This window comes from Pelodiscus sinensis, chromosome 6, assembly GCF_049634645.1.
Source record: "Pelodiscus sinensis isolate JC-2024 chromosome 6, ASM4963464v1, whole genome shotgun sequence".
In the NCBI taxonomy this organism is placed as follows: domain Eukaryota; kingdom Metazoa; phylum Chordata; order Testudines; family Trionychidae; genus Pelodiscus; species Pelodiscus sinensis.
The window spans coordinates 84,466,005-84,490,303 of record NC_134716.1 but is presented as its reverse complement, the minus strand read 5'-3'; the positions used below and the strand labels follow the sequence as shown (position 1 = coordinate 84,490,303).

The following is a 24,299-nucleotide window of genomic DNA, read 5'->3' as shown; positions in this document are numbered from 1 at the left end:
TCCATTACTGTTCATCAGGAAGAAAACCTGACTCTTCTTTCAGAATGTGCAAACCAGGAAAAACATTTCCAAAATTGAAAAACAGCATAATATTAAATGTGCATATGTAATAAACTCTTTCAATAAATGTTTTTCCAAAGCACTGTAATAATTTTAATTAAACTAAATTGATTCATCCAATTAATAAACAGATAGAAAAGACCAGTCTGGCTATTCAGTGACAAGAAGTCCATCATCAGGCATCAAATTTCTCACTCATTTCCAGGCTCCCTATTTCTACTCTTTAGGCATAGTTGGTGTCGGTAAATGCAGCAGGCTGATGCCACATGGTTGTCCCATTTCCCCCATCTGTGATCCTGTCCCTCCTTTGGTAGTTTGACCTTCTGGCAGTATGTGCAGGAGTCTCATTCTCAAGACTCCCATCATCAGTGTCTCTCATCACAGACACTTCAATGGTAGACCGGGGAGCTCACTTCAGGTCCCTTGGAACTTGGCCTCTGGTCTCAAATAGAGCTCATGCTACACATCAGCATCAGGGATTTCAGGGCTATTCACCTATCATTCCATGTGTGTAAGTTCTTATAGACAACCTGGGAGCTCTTACAGGTTCTTATAGACAACCTGAGAGCAATGTTTTATGTAAACCGGAAAGGTGGAGCACATTCCTCTCACTGTCAGGAACTTCTTAATTTGTAGAATTTTACATAACCCACGCAATAAATCTAAAAAACTCCTTATCTCCTGGGGTTTCGGAACAAGCTTAGCAGGTCACCTCAACAGATCCTTCTGCAACCGTCATGCATGTCTGTCCGTCCAACATATGAAAGGCATTTTCCAGAAGTGGGGGACTTGCCAGATAAATCTATTGGTAACAAAGGACACCAAGATGTGTCTTCAGTTTGGCTCCTTCCTGGGTCACAACCCAGTGTTGCACTGACTCCTTTCTCTTCACTTGGATGGACCATCTTTTTCCTGTGTTCTCTTTTATCCTGCTCCATATGCAGTCTCTTGCTGTAAGACAGAAGTGACAGGGTCTCATCTAGATAGACTTGGCCTGGCCATATAAGCACAGGTTCACCATCCTTCTAGACCTTTGGTGGAAATGCCAGTCCGCCTGTCTCCATTTCCATACTGGTTCTCCTACGACCATGGCCATCTACATCATCCAAACCTTGAGACCCTTCATCTCCATGGCTGAGTCTGCAGAACTAGCATGCTCTGGGACCGGTCACAGTGTGCTTTAAGGAATAGGAAACAGCCCACTAGTGCCACTTACATAGCAAAGTGGAAAAGTTTCTTGATCTGCTCAGTGCAGAAGAGAAGTTCACATATATAGTCAATAGTAAGGCCTAGCCATGTCATCTGTTAGGGTTTATCTAACTTTCGCCTTTGCCATTCATCCATGGGTGAATAGCCATTCTGTTTTCTCAAACTCCATTTGTAGTCTGTTACTCAAGGGCCTGGAGCATCCCAGAGGTATAGCAGCCATTCCCTCCCTAGAACCTCAATTTGGGGTTGACAAGGATAACCGGGCCTCCATTTAACATAACATGAGAATGGTCATACTGGGTCAGACCAAAGATCCATCTAGCCCAGTAGCCTGTCTGCCGACAGTGGCCTGCACCGGGTGGACCAAAGACAATGATCAAGCCATTTGTCTCGTGCCATCCATCTCCAGCCTCTGACAAACAGAGGCCGGGGACACCATTTCTATCCCCTGGCTAATAAATATCCTTTTATGGACCTAACCTCCATGAAATTATCTAGCTTCTCTTTAAACTCTATTATAGTCCTAGCCTTCACAGCCTCCTCTGGCAAGGAGTTCCACAGGTTGACTATGCGCTGTGTGAAGAAGAACTTTCTTGTATTAGTTTTAAACTTGCTACCCATTAATTTCATTTGGTGTCCTCTAGTTCTTCTATTATGGGAACTAATAAATAATTTTTCTTTATCCGCCCTCTCCACACCACTCATGATTTTATATACCTCTATCCTATCCCCCCTCAGTCTCCTCTTTTCTAAACTGAAAAGTCGCTTTCGCCTCTCTTCATATGGGACCTGTTCCGAACCCCTAATCATTTTAATTGCCCTTTTCTGAACCCTTTCCAAGGCCAAAATATCTTTTTTGAGGTGAGGAGACCACATCTGTACACAGTATTCAAGATGTGGGCGTATCATAGTTTTATACAGGGGCAGTAAGATATTCTGTGTCTTCTTTTCTATCCCTTTCTTAATAATTCCTAGCATCCAATTTGCCTTTTTGACCGCCGCTGTACACTGTGTGGAAGTTTTCAGAGAACTATCCACGATAACTCCCAATATATCTTTCCTGATTTGTCGTAGCCAAATTAGCCCCCATCATACTATACGTATACTTGGGGTTATTTTTTCCAACGTGTATTAATTTACACTTATCCACATTAAATTTCATTTGCCATTTTGTTGCCCAATCACTCAGTTCGGTGAGATCTTTTTGAAGTTCTTCATAGTCTGCTTCTGTCTTGACAATCTTAAACAGTTTGGTATCATCCGCAAACTTTATCACCTCACTGCTTACCCCTTTCTCCAGATTATTTATGAATAAGTTGAACAGGACTGACCCTGGGGGGACACCACTAGTTACCCCTCTCTATTCTGAATATTTACCATATATTCCTACCCTTTGTTTCCTGTCTTTTAACCAGTTCTCAATCCATGAAAGGACCTTCCCTCTTATCCCATGGCCATGTAATTTACACAAGAGCCTTTGGTGAGGGACCTTGTTAAAGGCTTTCTGAAAACCTAAGTATATTATATCTGTTGGATTCCCCCATGCCTGCATGTTTAACCCCTTCAAAGAACTCTTAATAGATTAGTAAGACATGATTTCCCTTTACAGAAACCATGTTGACTTTTGTCCAGCAAATTATGTTCTTCTACATGCTTCACAATTTTATTCTTTACTATTGTTTCAACTAATTTGTCCGGTACTGAAGTTAGACTTACTGATCTGTTATTGCCGGGATCACCTCTAGAGCCCTTTTTAAATATTGGTGTCATGTTGGCTACCTTCCAGTCATTAGGTACAGAAGCTGATTTAAAGGATCGGTTACAAACCACAGATAATAGTTCTGCAATTTCCCATTTGAGTTCTTTTAGAACCCTTGGATGAATGCCATCTGGTCCCAATGATTTGTTAATGTTAAGTTTTTCTATTTGTTCCAAAAAGTCCTCTAATGACACATCAATCCGGGACAGTTCCTCAGATTCATCACCCACAAAGGATGGTGCGGATTTGGGAATCTCCCTAACATCTTCAGCCGTGAAGACTGAAGCAAAGAAATCATTTAGTTTATCCGCAATGGCTTTATCGTCCTTGATTGCTCCTTTTGTATCTCGATTGTCTAGGGGACCCACTGGTTTTTTAGCAGGCTTCCTCCTTCTAATGTACTTAAACATTTTGCTATTGCTTTTTGAGTTCTTGGCTAGCTGTTCCTCAAAATCTTTTTTTGCTTTTCTTATTACATTTTTACACTTGATTTGACAGTTTTTGTTCCTTTCTATTTATCTCACTAGGAGTGGACTTCCACTTCTTTAAAAGATGCCTTTTTGTACTTCACTGCTTCTTTTACATGGTAGTTAAGCCATGATGACTCTATTTTAGGTCTCTTACTATGTTTTTTAATTTGGTGTATACATTTTAGTTGGGCCTCTATGATGGTGTCTTTAAAAAGATTCCATGCAGCTTGCAGGGATTTGGCTCTAGTTACTGTGCCTTTTAATTTCCTTTTAATGAACCTTCTCGTTTTTGTGTAATTCCCCTCTTTGAAATTAAATGCCAGAGTGATGGACTGCTGAGGTGTTCTTCCCACCACAAGAATGTTAAATGTTGTTATATTATGGTCACTATTCCCAAGCGGTCCTGTAATGGTTATCTCCTGGACCGGATCCTGCGCTCCACTCAGGACTAAATTGAGAATTGCCTCTCCCCTTGTGGGTTCCTGTACCAGCTGCTCCACGAAGCAGTCATTTAAGCCATTGAGAAATTTTCTCTCTGCTTCTCTTCCTGAGGTGACATATGTGCCCAGTCAATATGGGGGTAATTAAAATCCCCCATTATTATAGAGTTCTTTGTTTTGGTAGCCTCTCTAATCTCCCTTAGCATTTCAATATCAGTATCGCTGTCCTGGTCAGGTGGTCAATAATATATCCCTACTGCTAAATTCTTCTTATTGGAGCATGGAATTACTATCCATAGTGATTCTATTGAACATGTTGATTCATTTAAGATTTTTATTTCATTTGATTCTACGTTATCTTTCACATACAGTGCCACTCTGCCAGCTACATGGCCTGATCCATCCTTCCGATATATTTTATATCCCGGTATGATTGTGTCCCACAGATTTTCCTCATTCCACCAGGTTTCAGTGATGCCTATTATGTCAATATCCTCCTTTAATACGAGGTACTCTAGTTCACTCTTCTTCTTAGTCAGACTCCTAACGTTTGTTTAGAAGCACTTTAAAATATTGCCACTGTTTATTTGTCTGCCCTTCCCTGATGCATTGGATTCTTTTATATGTGGTTGTTTGTCTGCTCTGGGCTATTGTTTGTCCTCTCCCCTCCTCTTTCTGACTATAGCCTAGAGAATCTCTATCAATGGATTCTCCTCTAAGAGAAGTTTTCATCCGATTTACGTGCTTCTCTGCACCAATCGGCTTTCCCCCGTCTCTTAGTTTAACTGCTGGCAACACTCTCTGCTGTACCTGTCCTGGAAGGTGGCTTTCATTGAGGCCATTTTTACTGCCAGAAGAGTCTTGCCAATCCAAGCCCTTACTTTAGAATCACCTAACACAGTTGTCTTCAAGGACACAGTTCAATTGTGGCTACATACATCCTTCTTTACAGTCCCATAGTAACCAGGATATCTTCCTACCAGTCTTCTATCGATTTCTCAGAATCAGATCTAGAACAGCCTTTCCCCTAATTGCTTTCTTCACCTGCTATAATAAAAAGTGTCTCCAAGTACTTGTTGGATGATCTGTCTTGTACTGTATCATTTTTCCAACAGATGTTTGGGTAGTTGGCATCCCCCCATCGCCACAAAGTCCTGTATTTTGAATTATTTTGTTAATAAGAGTTTCATCCACCCCTTCTTCATGGATAGGGGATCTGTAGCAGACCCTCAAATGACATCATCCTTGTTTTTTACCTCTCTTATCCTTGCCTGGAGACTATCAGTAGGTCTGCCTCCCACTTCTGTCTTTTCCTCAGTGCGAGCTTTGATACACAAGTCAATTCCTGCTCCCTTTCCCTCCTGCCTTTCCTTCCTGAACAAGCTGTTCCCTTTTGTATCAGTAGTCTAGTCACATGAATCATCCTACCAAGTCTCTTCGATGCCAATTATATTGTAATTATGGTTATCCTCCAAAACTTCTAGTTCTTCCAGATTATTCCCTATCCTTGCATTAGTATACTAAACTCTAAGACGCTTATTACCTTTCCTATCTATATTCTCTCTTGTCTCTTCTTTGCCCCAACTTTGATTATCCATGTTCCCTTCCAGATTCCAACCACTCATCCAGGACTCCATGTTCTGGACTTACCTGTCAAGTTCAACCGGGACAGGAAAGAAAAAGTTAATTAAAGCCTGCCACACTAAATTAACCAATCTGTTACATTATTTCTTAAATATCTGTACAAAAATCTGTGAATCTTGATAAGTTATGTGCTGTCAGTACAGACTTCACATGCTACCCTTCACAGATAACATGAAAGTGTTGTATGAGTTTGTCAGGTCTGACACAAGAGTAGCTTGTAAAGAACAGTGAACCGGGAGCTAATTAGTACCAGTAGACCTCTGTTTTCTGAGTTCTGTGGAATGCTATGTTACTTCTGGGAGCTAAGACTAAATTGATTCCTTTCACTGTGGAAGTACTTAGATTCTAGCAATAAGGCTCCCAGTTCTCTCTCACTGTGAGAAACAAAAACCAGGACTATGTAGCACTTTAAAGACGAACAAGATGGTTTATTAGGTGATGAGCTTTCGTGGACCAGACCCACTTCCTCAGATCAAATACTGGAAGAAAATTGGCATGACCAAAAATACCAAAGGATACAATCAAAAAAATGAACACATATGAAAAGGACAAATCAAATTTCAGAACAGAAGGGGGATGAGGAGGGGAGCTAATGATAGTAGAGGTTATAATTGGGGAAGCTATCTTTGTAATGGGTAAGAGTTAATGTCTTCGTTCAGACCTAGGTGTAAAGTGTCAAATTTAAGCATGAATGACAGTTCAGAGGATTCTCTTTCAAGTCTGGTGTTAAAATGTCTTTAAAGCAGGATGCAGGTAATCAAGTCGTTGAGACAATGCCCTTTTTGGTTGAAATGGCAAGAAACTGTTTTTTCTTTGTGATCCTGTCTAATAACTGTTTTGTGGGCATTGATTCTTTGGAGAAGTGTCTGAGACGTTTGTCCAATGTACATAGCAGATGGACACTTTTGGCATATGATAGCATAAATTATATTTCTGGATGAGCAGGAATATGTGTTCTTGATCTTATAACTCAATTGGTTAGATCCAATAATGGTATCAGCAGAGTGAATATGTGGACAAAGCTGGCAGCGGGGTTTGTTGCAAGGGAAGGTTCCAGGGTTGGTGGTAGTGTGGTATGTCCTGTGGTTGTTGGTAAGAATCATCTTGAGGTTAGGTGGTTGTCTATAGGAGACTGAGTCCGTCTCCCAGAGCCTCTCGGAGTTTAGTATCCTGTTCCAGTATAGGTTGTAGTTTATTGAACAAATTCACACAGAAACACCTTCTGAACCCTGACCAGGATTGTTCTATCTGCTTTCCAAAATCCATAAACCTGGAATCCCTGGACGTTCCATCATCTCAGGTATCGGCATGCTCACTACTGGTTTATCCAGCTGTGTAGACTCTCTTTTCAATGCCTGTGCAACCAACACCCCCAGTTATCTCTGAGATACTACTGACTTCCTAAGTAAACTACAAAACATTGATAACCTTCCCAACATTCTTACCAACCACCACAGGACATACCACGCTAATACCAACCCTGGAACCTTGCAACAAATCCCGTTATATTATGGTCATGCCTATATATCCTTGGCTGGATAACCGTAGTCAGAGAGTTGTTGTTAACGGTTCTAAATCCTGCTGGAAAGGGATAACAAGTGGAGTTCCTCAAGGGTCTGTTTTGGGACCCGTACTGTTCAATATCTTCATCAATGATGTAGATATTGGGATAGAGAGTACGCTTATTAAGTTTGCAGATGATACCAAACTGGGTGGGGTTGCAACTTCTTTGGAGGATAGGGACATAATTCAAAATGACCTTAGCAAGTTAGAGAAATGGTCAGAGGTAAACAGGATGAGGTTTAATAAAGAGAAATGCAAAGTGCTCCACTTAGGAAGGAACAATCAGTTCCATACATACAAGATGGGAAGCGACTATCTAGGAAGGAGCATGGCGGAAAGGGATCTAGGGGTCATAGTGGACCACAAGTTGAATATGAGTCAACAGTGTGATGCTATTGCAAAAAGAGCAAATATGATTCTAGGTTGTATCAACAGGTGTGTTGTAAGCAAAACTCGTGAAGTCATTCTGCCGCTCTACTCTGCACTAGTTAGGCCTCAGCTGGAGTACTGTGTCCAGTTCTGGGCGCCACATTTCAAGAAAGATGTGGACAAATTGGAAAGGGTACAGAGAAGAGCGACAAGAATGATTAAAGGTTTAGAGAACATGACCTATGAAGCCAGGCTTCATGAACTGGGCTTGTTTAGTTTGGAAAAAAGAAGATTAAGGGGGGACATGATAGCGGTTTTCAAATATCTAAAAGGGTGTCACAAGGAGGAAGGCGAAAATTTGTTCCTCTTGGTTTCTGAGGACAGGACAAGGAGTAATGGGCTTAAAGTGCAGCAGGGGAGGTTTAGATTGGACATTAGGAAAAAATTCCTAACTGTCAGGGTGGTCAAATATTGGAATAAATTGCCAAGGGAGGTGGTGGAATCTCCCTCTCTGGAGATATTTAAGAACAGGTTAGATAGACATCTGTCAGGGATGGTGTAGACAGAGCTTGATCCTGCCTTGAGGGTGGGGGGCTGGACTCGATGACCTCTCGAGGTCCCTTCCAGTCCTATTATTCTATGATTCTATGCCAATTTTCTTCCACTACTTGATCTGAGAAAGTGGGTCTGGCCCACGAAAGCTCATCACCTAATAAACCATCTTGTTTGTCTTTAAAGTGCTACATAGTCCTGTTTTTTTGTTTCAACTGCACCAGACTAACACGGCTACATTTCTATCACTACACTGTGAGAAGTGGCTGCTAGAAAGGGTGTTTTAATAGCTATGAACAGAAAAACTGCAATGAACAGTTCAAACAGTGTACTGGTATTTGAACTCAAGACATTGACAATGTGTTTTAAGAGTTTTATAAAGCTTTTAAGTTCTTTCATCTTGGTGGTGTTACTACTACACTACTGTCATTCAATAATAAATTTCAGACCCCAGCTCCCCAATTTTCCACAATTGTGAAAAGTTAAAAGGATTAAAAAACCCTAAATAACATAGCCATCAAAACTATTTTAAAAAACCTAATTAGGCAAAGCCTAATTAATTTCTTAAATCCAGTAAAGATTCTATTACTCTAGAAGAATTTCTAGCTATCTTAGATGGTTTAAAGAACGGTTACTTAGAAATTCTGCTCATTTGGAGGTTGTAGACAATGCTGTAGAGAGAAGAGGGGAAGGAATCGTGTTTAAGAAATCTGTTGCCCAGGTCCACAGGAGGGTAACTTTCATGCCTGAGTTATAAAACATGTCTGTGGAGTAACATGTAATATTCTTTCTTTCTGTCATAATTATCACAGATCATAATTTCAATTGAAAAAGCAGATTTGAAAATGTGATCTGACAGGATTTGGCATCTATACTCCATGGCAGACACTATAAATGTGTCCCTTTCAACCCTGTTCATACCCCACTGCCATATACTTAATGGATGCTTTTGATTCAGACTGAAGGCATACAAATATGGTAGTATTTATGTAGTTAAAAAGAAATGAATGTATATTAAATACATTTTTCTGAAGACCACAGTAATTCACATACAGCAAGCAGTTTTTTAAATGTTTAAAATATTTTTAAAAGATGATACATTAATGAAGTTTTTGCATCTTATTTTATGGCATGCAAGCATATTGGAGATTAAACTAATTGACAGTGTCCCTTTAAATCAGCCGCCAACCCAGGATGCAACTGAAAAACCATAGCAGCTTGTACTAATAGAGAATACTAGGTGTTCATTCATACTTGGTTTTCCTTCACTGCAGCCCATAATCTTTTGGGACCTCTAAATGCCTACAATATGATATAACTTTCTTAGGGTATGTCTACACTTGCCCCCTAGTTCGGACTAGGGAGGCAAATGAAGCATACCGAAGTCGCTAATGAAGCGTGGGATTTAAATTTCCCGCGCTTGATTAGCATAGTCGTGGCTGGTCGCAATTTTAAAATGCCGGTAGCCCGAATTAACTCACCGTGTATAGATGCGGTAGTCCGATCCAAATCCCTTTCCTTAAATTAACTGTTACTCCTAGTGCAATGAGGAGTAACAATTAACTCGAGGGAAGGGTTTTGGATTGGACTACCGCGTCTATACACGGTGAGTTAATTCGGGCTACCGGCATTTTAAAATGGCGACCAGCCACGACTATGCTAATCAAGCGCGGGATATTTAAATCCCACGCTTCATTAGCGACTTCAGTGTGCTTCATTTGCCTCCCAGGTCCGAACTAGGGGGCAAGTGTAGACATACCCTTAGAGTAGGAAACTGGTGGCTTTGATTTGGTTTTATTGCTGAGATTCTTAAATTCTCTTTGTTGTTTGACGTAAATGATAAAAAATTCTGCACTTCAGTGTGCAGTGATTCTGTTTATCCTTTAATGGCAACTAAAATGGTTAGGAGTTCAGAACAGCTGCCATATGAGGAGAGATTAAAAAGACTAGGAATTAGAATTTCATCTTAGAAAAGAGGAGAGTAAGGGGGAATATGATAGAGGCCTATAAAATCATGACTGGTGTGGAGAAAGTAAATAAGAAATATGGAAAAAATTATTTGTTCCCATAACACAAGAGAGAGGTAATAGTTAGCAGGTTTAAAACAAACAAAGGGAAGTATTTCTTCATGCAGTGCACAGTAAACCTGTGGAAGGAACTCCTTGCCAGAAGGTTGTTGTGAAGATGGCTGTTAGCCAGGATAGGTAGGAATGGTGTCCCTAGCCTCTGTTTGTCAGAAGCTGGGAATGGGTGAAAGGGTGAGGGATCACTTGACTTGCTGTTTCATTCATTCCTGCTGGGGCACCTGGCATTGGCTATTGTCGGAAGACAGGATACTGGGCTAGATGGACCTTTGATCTGACTCACTATGGCTGTTCTAATGGCCACTATCTCTATAGGACCAGATCACCTCTTAAATATTATAATAGAGTTAATACCTTTTCCTTCCCCATAGGTAGAAGTAAAAACTTGAATAGTTAGTCCACCTATTAAAGATGTGTTGAGAGAGATGGGGTGGGTGGGAAAAGCTTGTAGATAGAATTTACTTTATTAGAGATGAGTTTTGCTTTTGGTTCTGAATGCAGCAAGGTCTTTGCTAACTTAACCTTCACTGGTTGTGTGTGCGTTTCTTTGTCCAGCTCTTGCACTAGATCCATTGCTAATACTTTATAGTGATTTCTGATATTATTGTGCAGTGCCCTAAATGTCTTGGCAAGGGGGTTAGCAGGAACGCTTTATAATTGTTTCATTTTTTCTTTACAGGTAGAAGAGATGGTGCAGAATCACATGACTTATTCTTTACAAGATGTCGGAGGAGATGCCAATTGGCAGTTGGTAGTAGAAGAAGGTGAAATGAAGGTAAATAAATTGTCGCACAATATATTATAACTTTTTTTTAATCTATATTAAATGGTACTGAAATCTGTCTTTGTAACATTAATGCTGATACAGGGCTGTATTTTTATAACCTTAGTCCACATGTAATTACATAGATTTAAAACATGACTAATGGAGTAAGGGTCTGTCTGTCTAACTATTTTATATCTTTTAAGTACATACAATATTCTTTGTAACTTTATACCAGACATTTCATTCCTTTGCTAAGGGAGGTGACTTTACCTAATCACCTTCTCTTACTGAAGGTTCCATATTAGACTGGCTTTAGCTAGCTGGGGTTTGAATCTACCCCACACTAGAATGCCACAAACTGTGTGGATTATGCTGATACGCATTAAAAGTTTTGTTAATGCTTTTCATCTAGTCTTCATTGAAATGGGACTATGTCAAAGAATATTAAGAAAATCTATTTCTTTCAATGGTTTTGCATATACACACTTATGAGTACTGCAACACTTCGTGATGCCTTGCAGTAGAACCACCTTCTAGCAGTGTCATGCACCCCTCTCCTTGGTAGTACTGATGGTCTGAAGGAAGCCTACATGCAGGCGTAACACTCTCCCTACCTTGGTTCCTTCCATGCACATGCCTGGAAGGAGGATGTGAATGTTTTTGATGTCTTTGGAGTCAAAACCTTTCTCCTCTTAGTGTTAGCTTTGTTAGTATAGTTAGTGACATCCTCAGTTATGGTAGAATTGAAGAAGCAGAAGATGATGGGGCATAAGAATGTGCTTTCTGTCTAGCTGTCTTCGTAGCATCTGACGACCTTGTGCACACTGAGCCTCAAAAGTTTGAGAGAAGGACATTTGCATTCTGGGTGTTCAGTTTCAGACCTTTTCTCTGAAGCCCACAAGGATAAGCAGAGACTCCTTTTGGAATTCTTTCTTCTCAAGAAAGCACAATGCTAGAGTCTCTGGATTCAATCAATCCTCCAATCTAGGGTGTACTGGTAGGTCTGAACTGCAGATAGATACCTGTAATTGGCCTGTGCCAAGTGACTCACTCAGGCAAAAGGACTACTTAATTGCAGTATAGATGTGGTATCTGCTGTGACCATCAGGAGGCATGCAGCAAAGCTAAAGGTCACAGGATTCTAGGATCTTACCTAGGGATGTTAAATTTAGCTCAATCAACTAATCAACGGATTTTGCATCGACTAGCTAGTTGATTAGTTGATAAGCAGGGCAGCCACAGCAGGGCTAGCTCCCGGCCCCAGGAGATGGCCCCGCTGTGGCTTTGCCTTTTAAATGTATTAAGAGCCAAGCAGGCTCTTAATACATTTTAAAAGGCTGAAGTGCAGCAGGGGGAATCCGGCACAAGCCAGTACAACTGATGTCCCCCACTGCACTTCTGATTTTTAAATGTATTAATCGCCCAGTCCCTGCTACACCCCTACTTCCCTTGCCCCCCCCTGTGGAGACGGCGCTGGGGAGAACCGGCTTTTAAGCCGGGGAGTGGAGAGACCCCTTTAGCTGACAGTGCTAGAAGAAGGTTTTACAGGTTGTATCTCCAAAACCTGGCATTCTCTGGTCTGGCAAAATCCATCATTTGCACTTCTAGTGCTACATTTCTATGCTTCTGTGACACCAAAGGTAAGTATATCCAGATCCTTTACATCTAGAAGAGGGGCTTGTACACAAACATTTTGTGGCAAGCAGGGGTGTGAACTAACTGTCCATGTGGACCCTATGCACACTAAATGAAGGCTACTTACCTGTAACTGCAGTTCCTTGTGAGGGTGCAACATAGTCTCAGTTATGGTGATGCCTTGCAATATGGCTGGATCTCCATCGTCCAGCACCATCCGGACCTGTCCCGCCCCAAACAAGATAATTGGCCGGACCAGTGGAGGTTTCCTGCCATCAGCTCCCAAGCCCGTTGCCTGCTGCCCCAGCAGGCATCCTGCCTTGCCCCCCTCCACCTCTAAGTTGGCTGGGCTGCTTGCTCAGCTGCTGCCAGCTTTCTGGGCAGCAGAGGTTCCAGCTCCTGCTGTGGGGCACCAGCCTCACACATCTGTGGGCAGCTGCAGGGGCTCTGGGCCCGGGGTTGCTGTGGGGCTCCGGCTCTGCACTCTAGGAAGCTGCTAGGGGACTCTGGTCTTGCGCTGCCACAGGGCTCCAACCACAGCCCTGAGCTCCCAGGGATTGCTGCGGGCCTCCAGCCCCGCACCAACCCATGCTGCTGGGGGACTCCAACCCTGCACTGCCACGGGCTGCTAGAAGCTGCTGCAGGGCTCCAGCCCTGGTCTTGTGCTGCCCCGAGCTGGGCTGCTGACCCTATTGCCCCAGCTAGCCCTCCTGCCCTTAGGCTCCCGGCTCTCTGATCCAGAAACCATCACTTGAGAAGTCATCCAGTACACTGAGGCAGGACCAAATAAACCTAGACCATCCCAGACAGGTGTTTGTCCAACTTGTTTTTAAAAACTATCAATAATAGAGACTCCATAACCTCCCTTGGAAGTCTATTCCAAAAATTAAGTATTCTTAAATTTAACTAATCTAAATCTCCCTTGCTGCAGATTAAGCCCATTGCTACTTGTCCTACCTTCACTTGACATGGGGAATAATTAATCAATATCCTTTTCATAACAGCCCTTAAACTTACTGATAGACTGTTATCTGGTCCCGTCCCCTCCTTCTTTTTTCCAAACTAAACATGCTCATTTTTTTTAAACCTTTCCTCATAAGTCAGATTTTCTATATCTTCTTATTTTTGTTGTTCTCCTCTGGACTCTTGCCAGTTTGTCCACATATTTCCAGAAATGGGCACAGTTCTCTCAGTTTGAGAGGAATTAACAAAATATGGATTTAATTTAGTAAACGTAATTACTGCTTTTTTTTGGTAACAATTCAATATTGAAAAGCTGACATGACATTCCCATTTCATAACTCCTCCAAAGTTGCTACTCATTTTTTCTTCTTCCTAAAGATTTAGGGAATATAATGATTGCTGTTCAAGTAGATGTATCAGATTGTCAGTTAACTAAAGGATTCTTTGCCCTATGTCTTCACACTATGGAAGGAAAAAGAAATGAAAATTGAATGTGTACTAAATGCTCCTCAGTAACCAGGCTCAGGGTTGGGATATTCACCCCTAATTATTAAATGTTAGTTTAACAGCAGGCTTGTGTCTGACATTTTCTTTTTGTCTAGGACATCCATTCTCCACGTAAGTCTTTGGGTCCTCTTGGACTCCATCCTGGTAGTAGATGTAAAGATATCTATAGTAGGAGCGGGGAAAACATTTTCATCTGTAGATGACCAGAAAATTGAACCCTATCCTGTCAGACACCAGAGCTAGCACTGAAATATTACAGTAATGCAAATCTATGTAAAGCAAATCTATCTATGGTGCTATCGAAAGCAAATTAGTTTCCAACTCTGTTGAATATTCCAAATAGCCTGGTTAGTGTGGACATCCTTGTAAGGTCCTCTGATAATTCTGAATGTGTTGTAAGACAGGATTGACTCTGGCTCTTGTTTAGATGGTCACTTTTAAATATTTCATAATATACTCTTAAATAACTTTTTTATTTTCCCTTTCTCTCTGTGTCTCTTTGGCTATGGCTACACTGTGATTTTTTTGCCACAAGAGGCAATGCAAATGAAGCACGGATTAGCATTTTCTCACTCTTCATTTGCATAATCTTTCGGTCTGTTTTTGCGCAAGGGGTTTTTGCGCAAAAAGAAGCAGTGTGGATGTTTAATTTTTGCGCAAAAAACCCTTTTTGCACAAGATCCTTATGCCTTCCAGTTAAAATATTAACAATTGAAATAGCATGCGTTTTTGGGGGAGAGCAAGTTAAATCCACTTTGCCTAGGATTTGTTCAGTCATTTTTATTGCTGTTTAATGTAACTTTATTTTAAATGGACTGTCAAATTAGATCCTCAAGCCGAAGCACAAATATTCAAAGCAGTTTTAGCATTTTCCACTGTGCATTTCTTTTGTACTATTTTGTATTTGCCCAAAGGTGTACAGAAGAGAGGTGGAAGAAAATGGAATAGTCCTAGATCCTTTGAAAGCCACACATGCAGTTAAAGGTGTTACGGGGCACGAGGTCTGCCAGTACTTCTGGAATGTTGATGTTCGTAATGATTGGGAAAGTAAGGACTCACTTTCTTCAGTCATGGCTGTTGGTCTGAGTGTTTAAAACTTTTATTTAATTGATGTGTGTTTGTGCTTGTACACTGATCTAATTCTTTTATTTTTAGCAACCATTGAAAATTTCCATGTTGTGGAAACTTTAGCAGATAATGCAATCATCATTTACCAGACACATAAGGTAATAATCTGTCATTATCTGACATCCAAAACATTCCAAAGGATTCCAAAGCACTTAACGCAGAAACTGCTATAGCTTTCGTTAAATATAGTCCCCTCTATTGTGAAACATGGCAACTATTTAAAAGCACTATACACAAATTTAGGATAGGAAGTGAAAAATTCTGTACCCAATTTGTTTCCTCAATTTTGAATTTAACAAAGATAACAAAATATCACAATTAGTCTTGCATGTATGTTATGGAGCCTTTAGGGTCTAAGCCTTTTTTTCATCTTTTTAAAATAATAGCACCTCCATCAGCTTCTCTAATGGCATGTTGGAGCATTGGATCACTGCTGACTCGGGAAGAGTCCTGAGTCATCAAGATCACTTCCTGTAACAGTGGGTTTTTATTTGAGGATAGTCCTGGCTGTAACTGACCGCGCAGTTTGAGAGAACTCACAAGGTTACATGTTCTGAACTAGTGTGTTACAAGTACAATATTCATTTTGTAATCTTGTTTAACTAGTTCCTAAACACGTTTGTCAGAATGCCCATATAATTAACTGTTTAAATTGGAGTGGTCAACATAAATTGAGCACTGGAACCAAACATAAGAATACTTTTAGTAGCTTAGATCCTGTTTCATATTTCAGGAGGGAGGGATAGCTCAGTGGTTTGAGTATTGGCCTGCTAAACCCAGGGTTGTGAGTTGAATCCTTGAGGGGGCCATTTAGTGACCTGGGGCAAAATCTGTCAGGGATGGTACTTGGTCCTGCCATGAGGGCAGGGGACTGGACTCAATGATCTCTCAAGGTCCCTTCCAGTTCTGAGATAGGTATATCTCCATATTTTGAAAAGAAAATGGATTATCAACTGTTATGAGCTTGAAGAAACTTTCTACTTCTTTTTGTCAAACTCAAATTTCTCTACAACAATATGAGTTTGGCCAAATAGTTGGGCAGATGTTTAATTGATTACTTCAGGCTGACATCTGGGCAGTAAACATTCCCATTTTTACCCTTTTCCCCCTCTATTTACTCTCTCCCTGCAGAGAGTATGGCCAGCTTCTCAGCGGGATGTTCTATATCTGTCTGCTATTAGAAAGATACCAGCATTCAGTGAAAATGATCCTGAAACTTGGATTGTCTGTAACTTCTCTGTGGAACATGATAATGCCCCTGTAAGTAATTCCTCTTAATATTATCAAACTGTGCTTTCAGAAGTTTTGTAATTCAAAATATTAAATACATTGTAATTGATAAAGCTGTCACCTTGTTCTCTTCTAAATGCTACCTTAAATCTGTCTTTGCTCTGATGCCTGCAAATCATCACTTTTAGTATTGGTTAGTCAAGTGGACAGCTGATCTTTTTAGTTGGGACTCTTTCCTCCCTCTCTTCCTCCCATTGAGCCTTACCACATTTTTCTATTTCATTCAAATGTCACATCCTGTTTACCAGCTAGACTGTAAGCTCTTGAGGGCAGAGATTGCTATCTTTTATTACTTGTTTTGTGCCTTGCCTAGTACAAATCTTGATTGCAGCTCCTAAGTCTTGTTGTAATGTAATTATTATTTTGACATTCAGATTATAGAAATGCTGGTAGAGGATATAAACTTTGTTTAATACTTGTTAAATGTTTAATTTCTTGGCAGCTGAACAATCGATGTGTTCGTGCCAAAATAAACATTGCTATGATCTGTCAGACGTTGGTGAGCCCACCAGAAGGGAACAAGGAAATAAGCAGAGACAATATCCTATGCAAGATTACATATGTAGCTAATGGTATGTATGGCTTTTCAATATAGCATTTTTTACTTTACTTATAGAAGGTTATGAATGCTGGCAAAAAATAAGATTTCAGGGTTTTCCTGTTTTTATTTTTAGATCAACATCTGTGAATCAACTGTTAGTCAACATCTGAAAGAGCCAGCGTTGGGAGGGGTGCCACAGAGAACACGGGTGAGCATGGACTGCTTGAGTCCCTGCTCACCCCATGCTCTCTGTGGCACTTCTGCTTTTGAAATGTACAAGAGCCCTGCAGGGTTGAGCACAAAAGCAGAAGCTCCCACAGTGGGAACCAGTGCAAGTGGGGTGTGAAGCAGTTTCCCATTGTGCCACTGCCTTCCCTGCCCCCCAGCACTGCCCCCTCCCTTGCTGCCTCTCTCTGATAGACACACCGAGGGGCGGGGGGGGGAGCGACTAGTCGAGTCGACTAGTCACTTACATCTCTAGTAGGGGATATTATAAAGCTATGGTCACCAACCAGTCAGTCGTGATTGGCTGGTCGATTATGGGCACACTGCCAGTTGATCGCAAGGCAGTGTTCCCAGCCTGCCCTTGCTCCCTCCACCCCCAACAAGGAGCCCACTTTGGTGCTACAGCCTTCTGCAAAAATGGAGCTAGCTCTGGCCTCCTGCAGCGTGGGGGGAAGGAGGGAGTCCCTCAGTTCCATGCCAGATACGGCTTCTCGGGTGTTGGGGGCTGGGAGGATGCGCTGAGTGTTCGTAGGATTGCCAGGTGCCTGGAATTTTTGCCTCTTGGCCAGGGAAAAAATCAAATATTGGACATTTTAGGTGTCCTGTATTCTCTGTTTTTTTTACCGGAAAGGAGGCGAAAATACTGGACTGTCCAGGTGAATACTGGACACCTGGCAACCCTATGCAGATCCTGCCTCAGAGATCCTTGTCCCTAGAAACCCCCCCGGTACCAGCTGAGCTGCTCCTGCCCCCTCCCCCTAGCCAGATCCCCACCAGCACCCGGCTCCCGTGCCAGATCCCCCACGAGCACCCTGGGCCCTGCTCTCTCCCTCCTGGCCAGACGCCTACCCCCAGCTTGCTCCTTTACCCTAACTTCCACCTAGATTCTGCACTTCCATCCCTATCTCACTCACTGGCAACCTATCCCACACATTGGGTCCCTCATTTTTGGCCCCACCTCAAAGCAGTGAAGGGCCCACAAAATCTACTAACCCTGGAACACCAGAAGAGTTAATCTGGCCTGAGGCCTTGAACCTCAGTTCTACCTACCCTCGCCCTCCCCACTTGGGGCTGGAGTGCCAGAGGAGTGAGGAGTCTCCAGTTGGGGCCACATCAGTGAAGTCTGGGGGGTTTTGGAGGGATTTTTTTTAACATCTCACTTGTGTGGTCCCCGACTGATTTTTCTATAGGTCAGTGACCCCTGGCCCAAAACAGGTTCCCTGCACCTCCCATAAATAAAGACAATGCTGAAACGTTTTTGTGTTGGACATCATATTTTATTTAAAAATGAAGCCTGGACAGCAAGCCCCCAGTTGGGGCCAAGACCCCATCTGGCTGAAGCGTCATAACATCCCCCACAGACCCTAATCCTGAGAGCATCATACACCTGAACCCCCTACCCTGAGCCCCTCACATCCCCAAACTCCTGCACCCCCACATCTCCAGTCTTCTGTCACAACACTCCTGCACCATCCACACTGCAGATTTGTGTCCTGAGCCCCTCATACACCCCAGCCCAAACTCCTGCACCCACACATCAACAAGCCTGCAGCTTGCTCAGCACCCCAACCCTCCACCTGACCCCAGCCCTCTCCTGCTTGGAGCCTCTTCCCTGAGCCAGCATCCCCTTCTCCATCTCCTCCTGCACCTAAATTCCCTCCCAGAGCCTGCCCCTCCTGTCTCAACCCAGTGAAAGTAAGGGCTGGGGACAGCAAATGATGGAGAGAAGGGGGATGGAGAGAGTGGGGCCTCAAGGAAGTGGTAGGGTCTTGCGGGAAGGGATGAGGTAGATCTTAGCTTGCCCTGACATTTAAAAAGTGATCTTGGGTGTGAAAAGGTTGGACCACTATTCTATGTGATCAGTAAACTGAAATAGAGCTTTCAATTGGTATAAAATTACAGGTGTTGAGGGAGTCTTAGTACAGACACTCATTAGGGATGTGAAAGATTAACCGCTAAGCATCACCCTTAATGGCATCTGGAGCAGCTGTCCATGGCGCAGCCTGGGCACATTGCTGGCAGAGGCTGCTCTGGGTGTCCAGAGCTGCTCCTGCCTGTGGAGGTGGGCTGCTACAGCCCAGGCCATTCTCTCCCCCCCCAACTAATTACACGGGATTTTATATCCTTATAACTATTGAATTAGTAGTTACCAAGAAATGTTGATTCTGGTTGCAAAGGGATGAATAATCAATGTTAAATAAGTAATTTGTTTTGTCAATGGATTAGTGTTGAGTATTTGCGAGTCCAGTCATATTTGTGTTTGTTTTAGTTTTTCTTTTGTTTTAGAGTATAGCTTTTATCTTTATTTTTAGTGAATCCTGGGGGTTGGGCACCAGCCTCAGTGTTACGAGCAGTGGCAAAACGAGAATATCCCAAATTCCTGAAGCGTTTTACATCATATGTGCAAGATAAAACAGCAGGAAAGCCTATTTTCTTCTAGTATTGACAGGTATGTGCTGAACTTTTTGTTGAGTTTTACTTTCTGTATACGTGCCTCTAAATATTAAAATCAAAACAAAGCTAGATAATCTAGAAATGTTTGTTATAGTAATTATCACAGCTATTGCAAGTTTAGCTATATTTTGAACTATACACTTAAGTGAAATTAATAATAAACCAATGTATTTTCTATACACAAAGAAATAATATGGATATGATTAGTTGATTTCCTACAAAAAAGTCTTTGGACAAATTTAAAAAATGTATTTTTGAATTATGGTTGATCTTTTGGCCTCAGTGAAAATGTAGTAAACCAAGATGCTTTGAATAATAGGATCACCTATATATTGGATTAAACAGGTTGACATTATAAACATTTAGGCTTCGTCTAGACTGGCATGATTTTCCACAAATGCATTTGCGGAAAAGTGCGTCTAGATTGGCACGGACACTTTTCTGCAAAAAAGCCCCAATCGCCATTTTCACGATCGGGGCTTTTTTGCGCAAAACAAATCTGAGCTGTCTACACTGGCCCTTTTGTGCAAAAGCTTTGCGTAAAAGGATTTTTGCCCGAATGGGAGCAGCATAGTATTTCCGCAAGAAGCACTGATTTCAGACAGTAGGAAGTCAGTGTTTTTGCGGAAATTCAAGTGGCCAGTGTAGACAGCTGGCAAGTTTTTTCGCAAAAGCACTTGCTTTTGCGGAAAAACTTGCCAGTCTAGACACAGCCTTAGATTGTAGATTTCATTTTTAGTCAACTAGAAATGCAAGTAGAAAAGATCAACTATTCCTTTTTCATCAAATATCTGCCAGAATCAAACCAAAGGTTAATATTTGGTGTCTTTTAGAACAAGATAATACAGTGTACTGAATTTTAAACTTTTGTAAAAAACTGAACGTTGACATTCAAACTGTGGGGCTTTGTCTACACTGCAGGGTTTTTGTGCAAGACACTTTTTATGGAAGATATCTTCCGCAAAAACTACTTGTGCAAAATCGCATCCACACCTCAAAAGCGTATCACAAAAGCGATGTGCTTTTGTGCAAGAGAGCATCCACACTACATGGACACTCTTGCACAAAAGAAAATTCTGATTGCCATTCACAGAATGGCCATTAGAGCACCTGTGCTTTTTCTAATAGGCTCTTTTTGCGCACGAAACCCCTTTTGATCATCTCCACACACCTTTTTGTGCAAGTATTCCTGTGCAGAAAGGAATTATTCCTTGTAGAAAGAAGTAAACCTACACTGCAGAAAGCCCTCTGTTCTGCCATTTTACTGTACATTTTCTTGTGCAAAAATGCACTTGAGGTGTGGACGCGCTGCTGGTTTTTGCGCAATAACCCTGTAGTGTAGACATAGCCTAGGACCATGGTCACCAACCAGTAGATCGCGAGCTACCGGTAGCTCTCAGGGGCTCTAAGAGTAGCTCTTGAGCCCTCTCGTAAATGTACTGCGCAGGCATGCAGTTCAATTAGATTTCCTCTCTGGAAGAGCAGCTACTTACCAAGCAACAACACAGGTGAGTAGCTGCGAGGAATGGTGGGAGCTGGGAGGTCGGGAGGGCTGAAACACCCCAGCCAGATGACTGTGGCTTTCAGCTGAAAGAGGCTGCCCAGCAATCCAGCTGATCAGCAGCTACTCCTCTGCACCTGCCCACATGGAGTTTGAGCTGAGCGCCATGGCCAGCTGGCCGGGCAGCCACTTCTCTTCCCTCCAGCCCAGCTGCCCTGCGCTCAGCCCAGGGAGGCTGAGTCTAGCTCCAGCTGTGCTGGAGCAAGCTTCCCGGGCTGAGCGCAGGGCAGCTGGGTGGGAGCGAAGCGAAGCGGCTGCCTGGCCAACTGGCCATGGCACTCAGCCAGGGTGCACCAAGGTCCACGTGGGCAGGCGCAGAGGGGAAGCCGCCCGATCAGCTGGAGCGTGATTCAGCCTCCTCCGGGCTAAAGGCCACAGCCAGCTGGCCAGGCAGCTTCTCCTCTGCGCCAGCCCACTTGGAGCATGGTGCACCCTGGCTGAGTGCTATGCCCAGTTGGCCGGGAAGCCGCTTCTCTTCGCTTCCGCCCAGCTGCCCTGCGCTCAGCCCAGGAAGCTTGCTCCAGCACAGCTGGAGCTAGGCGCAGCTGAACCGCGCTCCAGTTCATTGGGCGGCTTCCCCTCTGCGCCTGCCCACGTGGACCTTGGTGCACCCTGGCTGAGCACCATAGGCAGCCCGGGCAGCCGCTTCTCTTCGCTCCAACCCGGCTGCCCTGCGGTCAGTCCGGAGGGAGCGCGGGTCGGATGCTTCCCTCCGTGGCTGGTGTAGGGAACTCCCTGCCCCCAACATTGTTCCCTCTTCTCTGCCCCAAACTTGTCCCCCGCCCTCATGGCCCCCTGTTCCCTCTCCCTTGCCCCCCCCCACCCCGCTGCAGAAACCTGCCCCCCCCCCGCAGAAACTTGTCCCCCAGCACCCTGCCCCCCTGCAGAAACCAGTTCCTTCTGGCACCCTGTCTCCTACTACAGAAACCTGTCCTGGCACCCTGCCCCCTCTCCCCTGCCCCCACTGGCACCCTGTTCCCTGCTCCAGAACCCACTAGCACTCCTCCCCAGTACTGTGTCCCCTGCTCCCGAATGACTTTTCTATGGGTCAGTGACCCTTGACTCAAGGCAGGTTCCCTGCCAGTCTTATAAATAAAGACAATGAAGAAACTTTTTTGTGTTTAACATAGTATTTTATTTAAAAATGAATCCTGGCCAACGAACCTCCAATTGGGTCCAAGCCCCCATCTGGCCACAACCATTCCTGCATTCCCCCTTCCCCAGACCCTAGATCTGAGCCTATCAAACACTGGAACCTCATGCCCTCAGCCCCCCACATATCCCAACCCAAATTCCTGCACCCTAACATCTGCAAGCCTGTGGCAGCTTAGTATCCCAACACTGCCCAGCCTGGAGCCCCCTCCCCGAGCCAGTGTCCCCTTCTCCACCTCCTCCTGCATCCAGATTTCCTCCCAGAGCTTGCACCTCTCACCCCTTCCCACACCCAAATCCCTCATTCCCACCCCAGAGACTACACATCCTGTCTCAACACAGCAAGGGTCCAGCTAGACTGCAGGAGTTTTTCAGGGTTCTGGAGATATCCCAGAAAAACTCTTCTAAATCTAGGATTGCGTTTGTTCTTTCACTTTTTTAGTGGAAGAGCAAACAGGCTCTTTTGGTCACCCCTATATTCCTCTTTCCACAAGGAATAAGGTGGCTTCCAAAAGAAGGGTTTTTTTTCTGACATTTGGTCCAGTCTAGTCAGGCCAAATGTTGGAAAAACCTCTACCTACAGAAGAATATATATTTTTTTTAAAGCAGCAGTATAAGGATTGGGGATAGCAAGTGATGGAGAGGAGGATAATAGAGAGGGCGGGGCTTCAAGGAAGGGGCGGGGCGGTTAATCTTGGCTTGGTCGGTCATTTAAAAAGTGATCTTGGGTGTAAAAAGGTTGGAGACCACTGGCCTAGGAGTTTATCTGCGTATTCTTTGGGAGTGTTCACTACCTATTAGTCAAAGCATGTACTTTGAGAGACCATAGTAGTTGATACAATGTCCATCAAGGTTTTACTGGACCATCTTGTTCTTTTACATTGCCTCATTGGCAGGGTAGCCCTGGTTCAAGATGTGTTAAAGTGGTTCCAATGGGATTTGCATTGTCATAAAATGCAAAGGGTCTTGGTGGGTACAGGCAGTCCCCGGGTTACATACAAGATAGGGACCGTAGGTTTGTTCTTAAGTTGAATTTGAAGTCGGAACTGGCGTCCAGATTCAGCCGCTGTTGAAACTGACCAGCAGCAGCTGAATCGGACACGCCTGGGGCAGAGCAGCTGGAGTGCTGCTAGGTTGGTCTGGTAGCGCCGACCCTTGGTGCGGCAGGACCAACCCGGCAGCACCCCAGCTGCTCTGCCCCAGGTGTTCCCAAGTCAGCCGCTGCTGAAACTGACGAGCGGTGAGAAAAGCCTGGTCTGCTGGGGAGCCGGGGGGGGGGGGGGGCGCACTAGCTGCGCCTCCCCCCCCCCCCCCAGCAGACCAGGGAGACGCGGAGCGGCTTTTCTCACCGCGGAGGACGCGGGCGGCGGAACCGCCGAGATGCGCCGCGGTCCCACCGCCCGTGTCCTCCGCAGCGAGAAAAGCCGCTCCGCGTCTCCCTGGTCTGCTGGGGGAGGGAGGCGCTAGCTCCGTGTCTCCCTGGTCTGCTTGGGGGAAGTGCCCCCCACGCCGCCACAGGCGGCGACAGTGGGGGAGGCACCCCGCACTAGCTGTGCGCCCCCCCCCCGTTCGTAACTAGGGGTCCGACTTAAGTCGGATTGACGTAATCCGGGGACTTCCTGTATAGTTTTCAGTTTTCACTATCTTTGATACATATGTATCCTTACAGGGCAGGGTTTCCCAACCTATGGGTTGGGACCCAAATATGGGTCTCCGTTACATTTCAAAAAGGTCACCAGGTGTCTCCCCAGATGGCTCTTAAGGAGCCATTCACACATTTTTTGAATTGCCCTGGGTCACTAAGTCTTCCTGAATTGTCAAAATGGGTCCCCATATGGAAAAGGTTGTGAACCGCTGTTATAGGGAGTGAGTATCTATGGTGTACATGGAAATAAATTATATCTGACTGAATTATCTATTCAAAATG

The 24,299-nt window shown here is 43.7% G+C and overlaps 1 protein-coding gene across 2 annotated transcripts in view; it reads left to right on the top strand.

Annotated features, from left to right (window-relative positions):
• The window catches only part of CERT1 (ceramide transporter 1), a 131,163-nt gene that overhangs the window by 103,997 nt on the left and 2,867 nt on the right, over positions 1–24,299 (top strand). For both annotated transcript variants that reach the window (XM_006124267.4, XM_006124266.4), the window contains 6 exons: positions 10,830–10,925; positions 14,936–15,068; positions 15,177–15,247; positions 16,281–16,409; positions 16,882–17,011; positions 19,518–19,654. In XM_006124267.4, coding sequence (XP_006124329.1) covers positions 10,830–10,925; positions 14,936–15,068; positions 15,177–15,247; positions 16,281–16,409; positions 16,882–17,011; positions 19,518–19,645 — 687 coding nt within the window. In that variant the 3' untranslated portion in view covers positions 19,646–19,654. The remainder of the gene's footprint in view (positions 1–10,829; positions 10,926–14,935; positions 15,069–15,176; positions 15,248–16,280; positions 16,410–16,881; positions 17,012–19,517; positions 19,655–24,299) is intronic.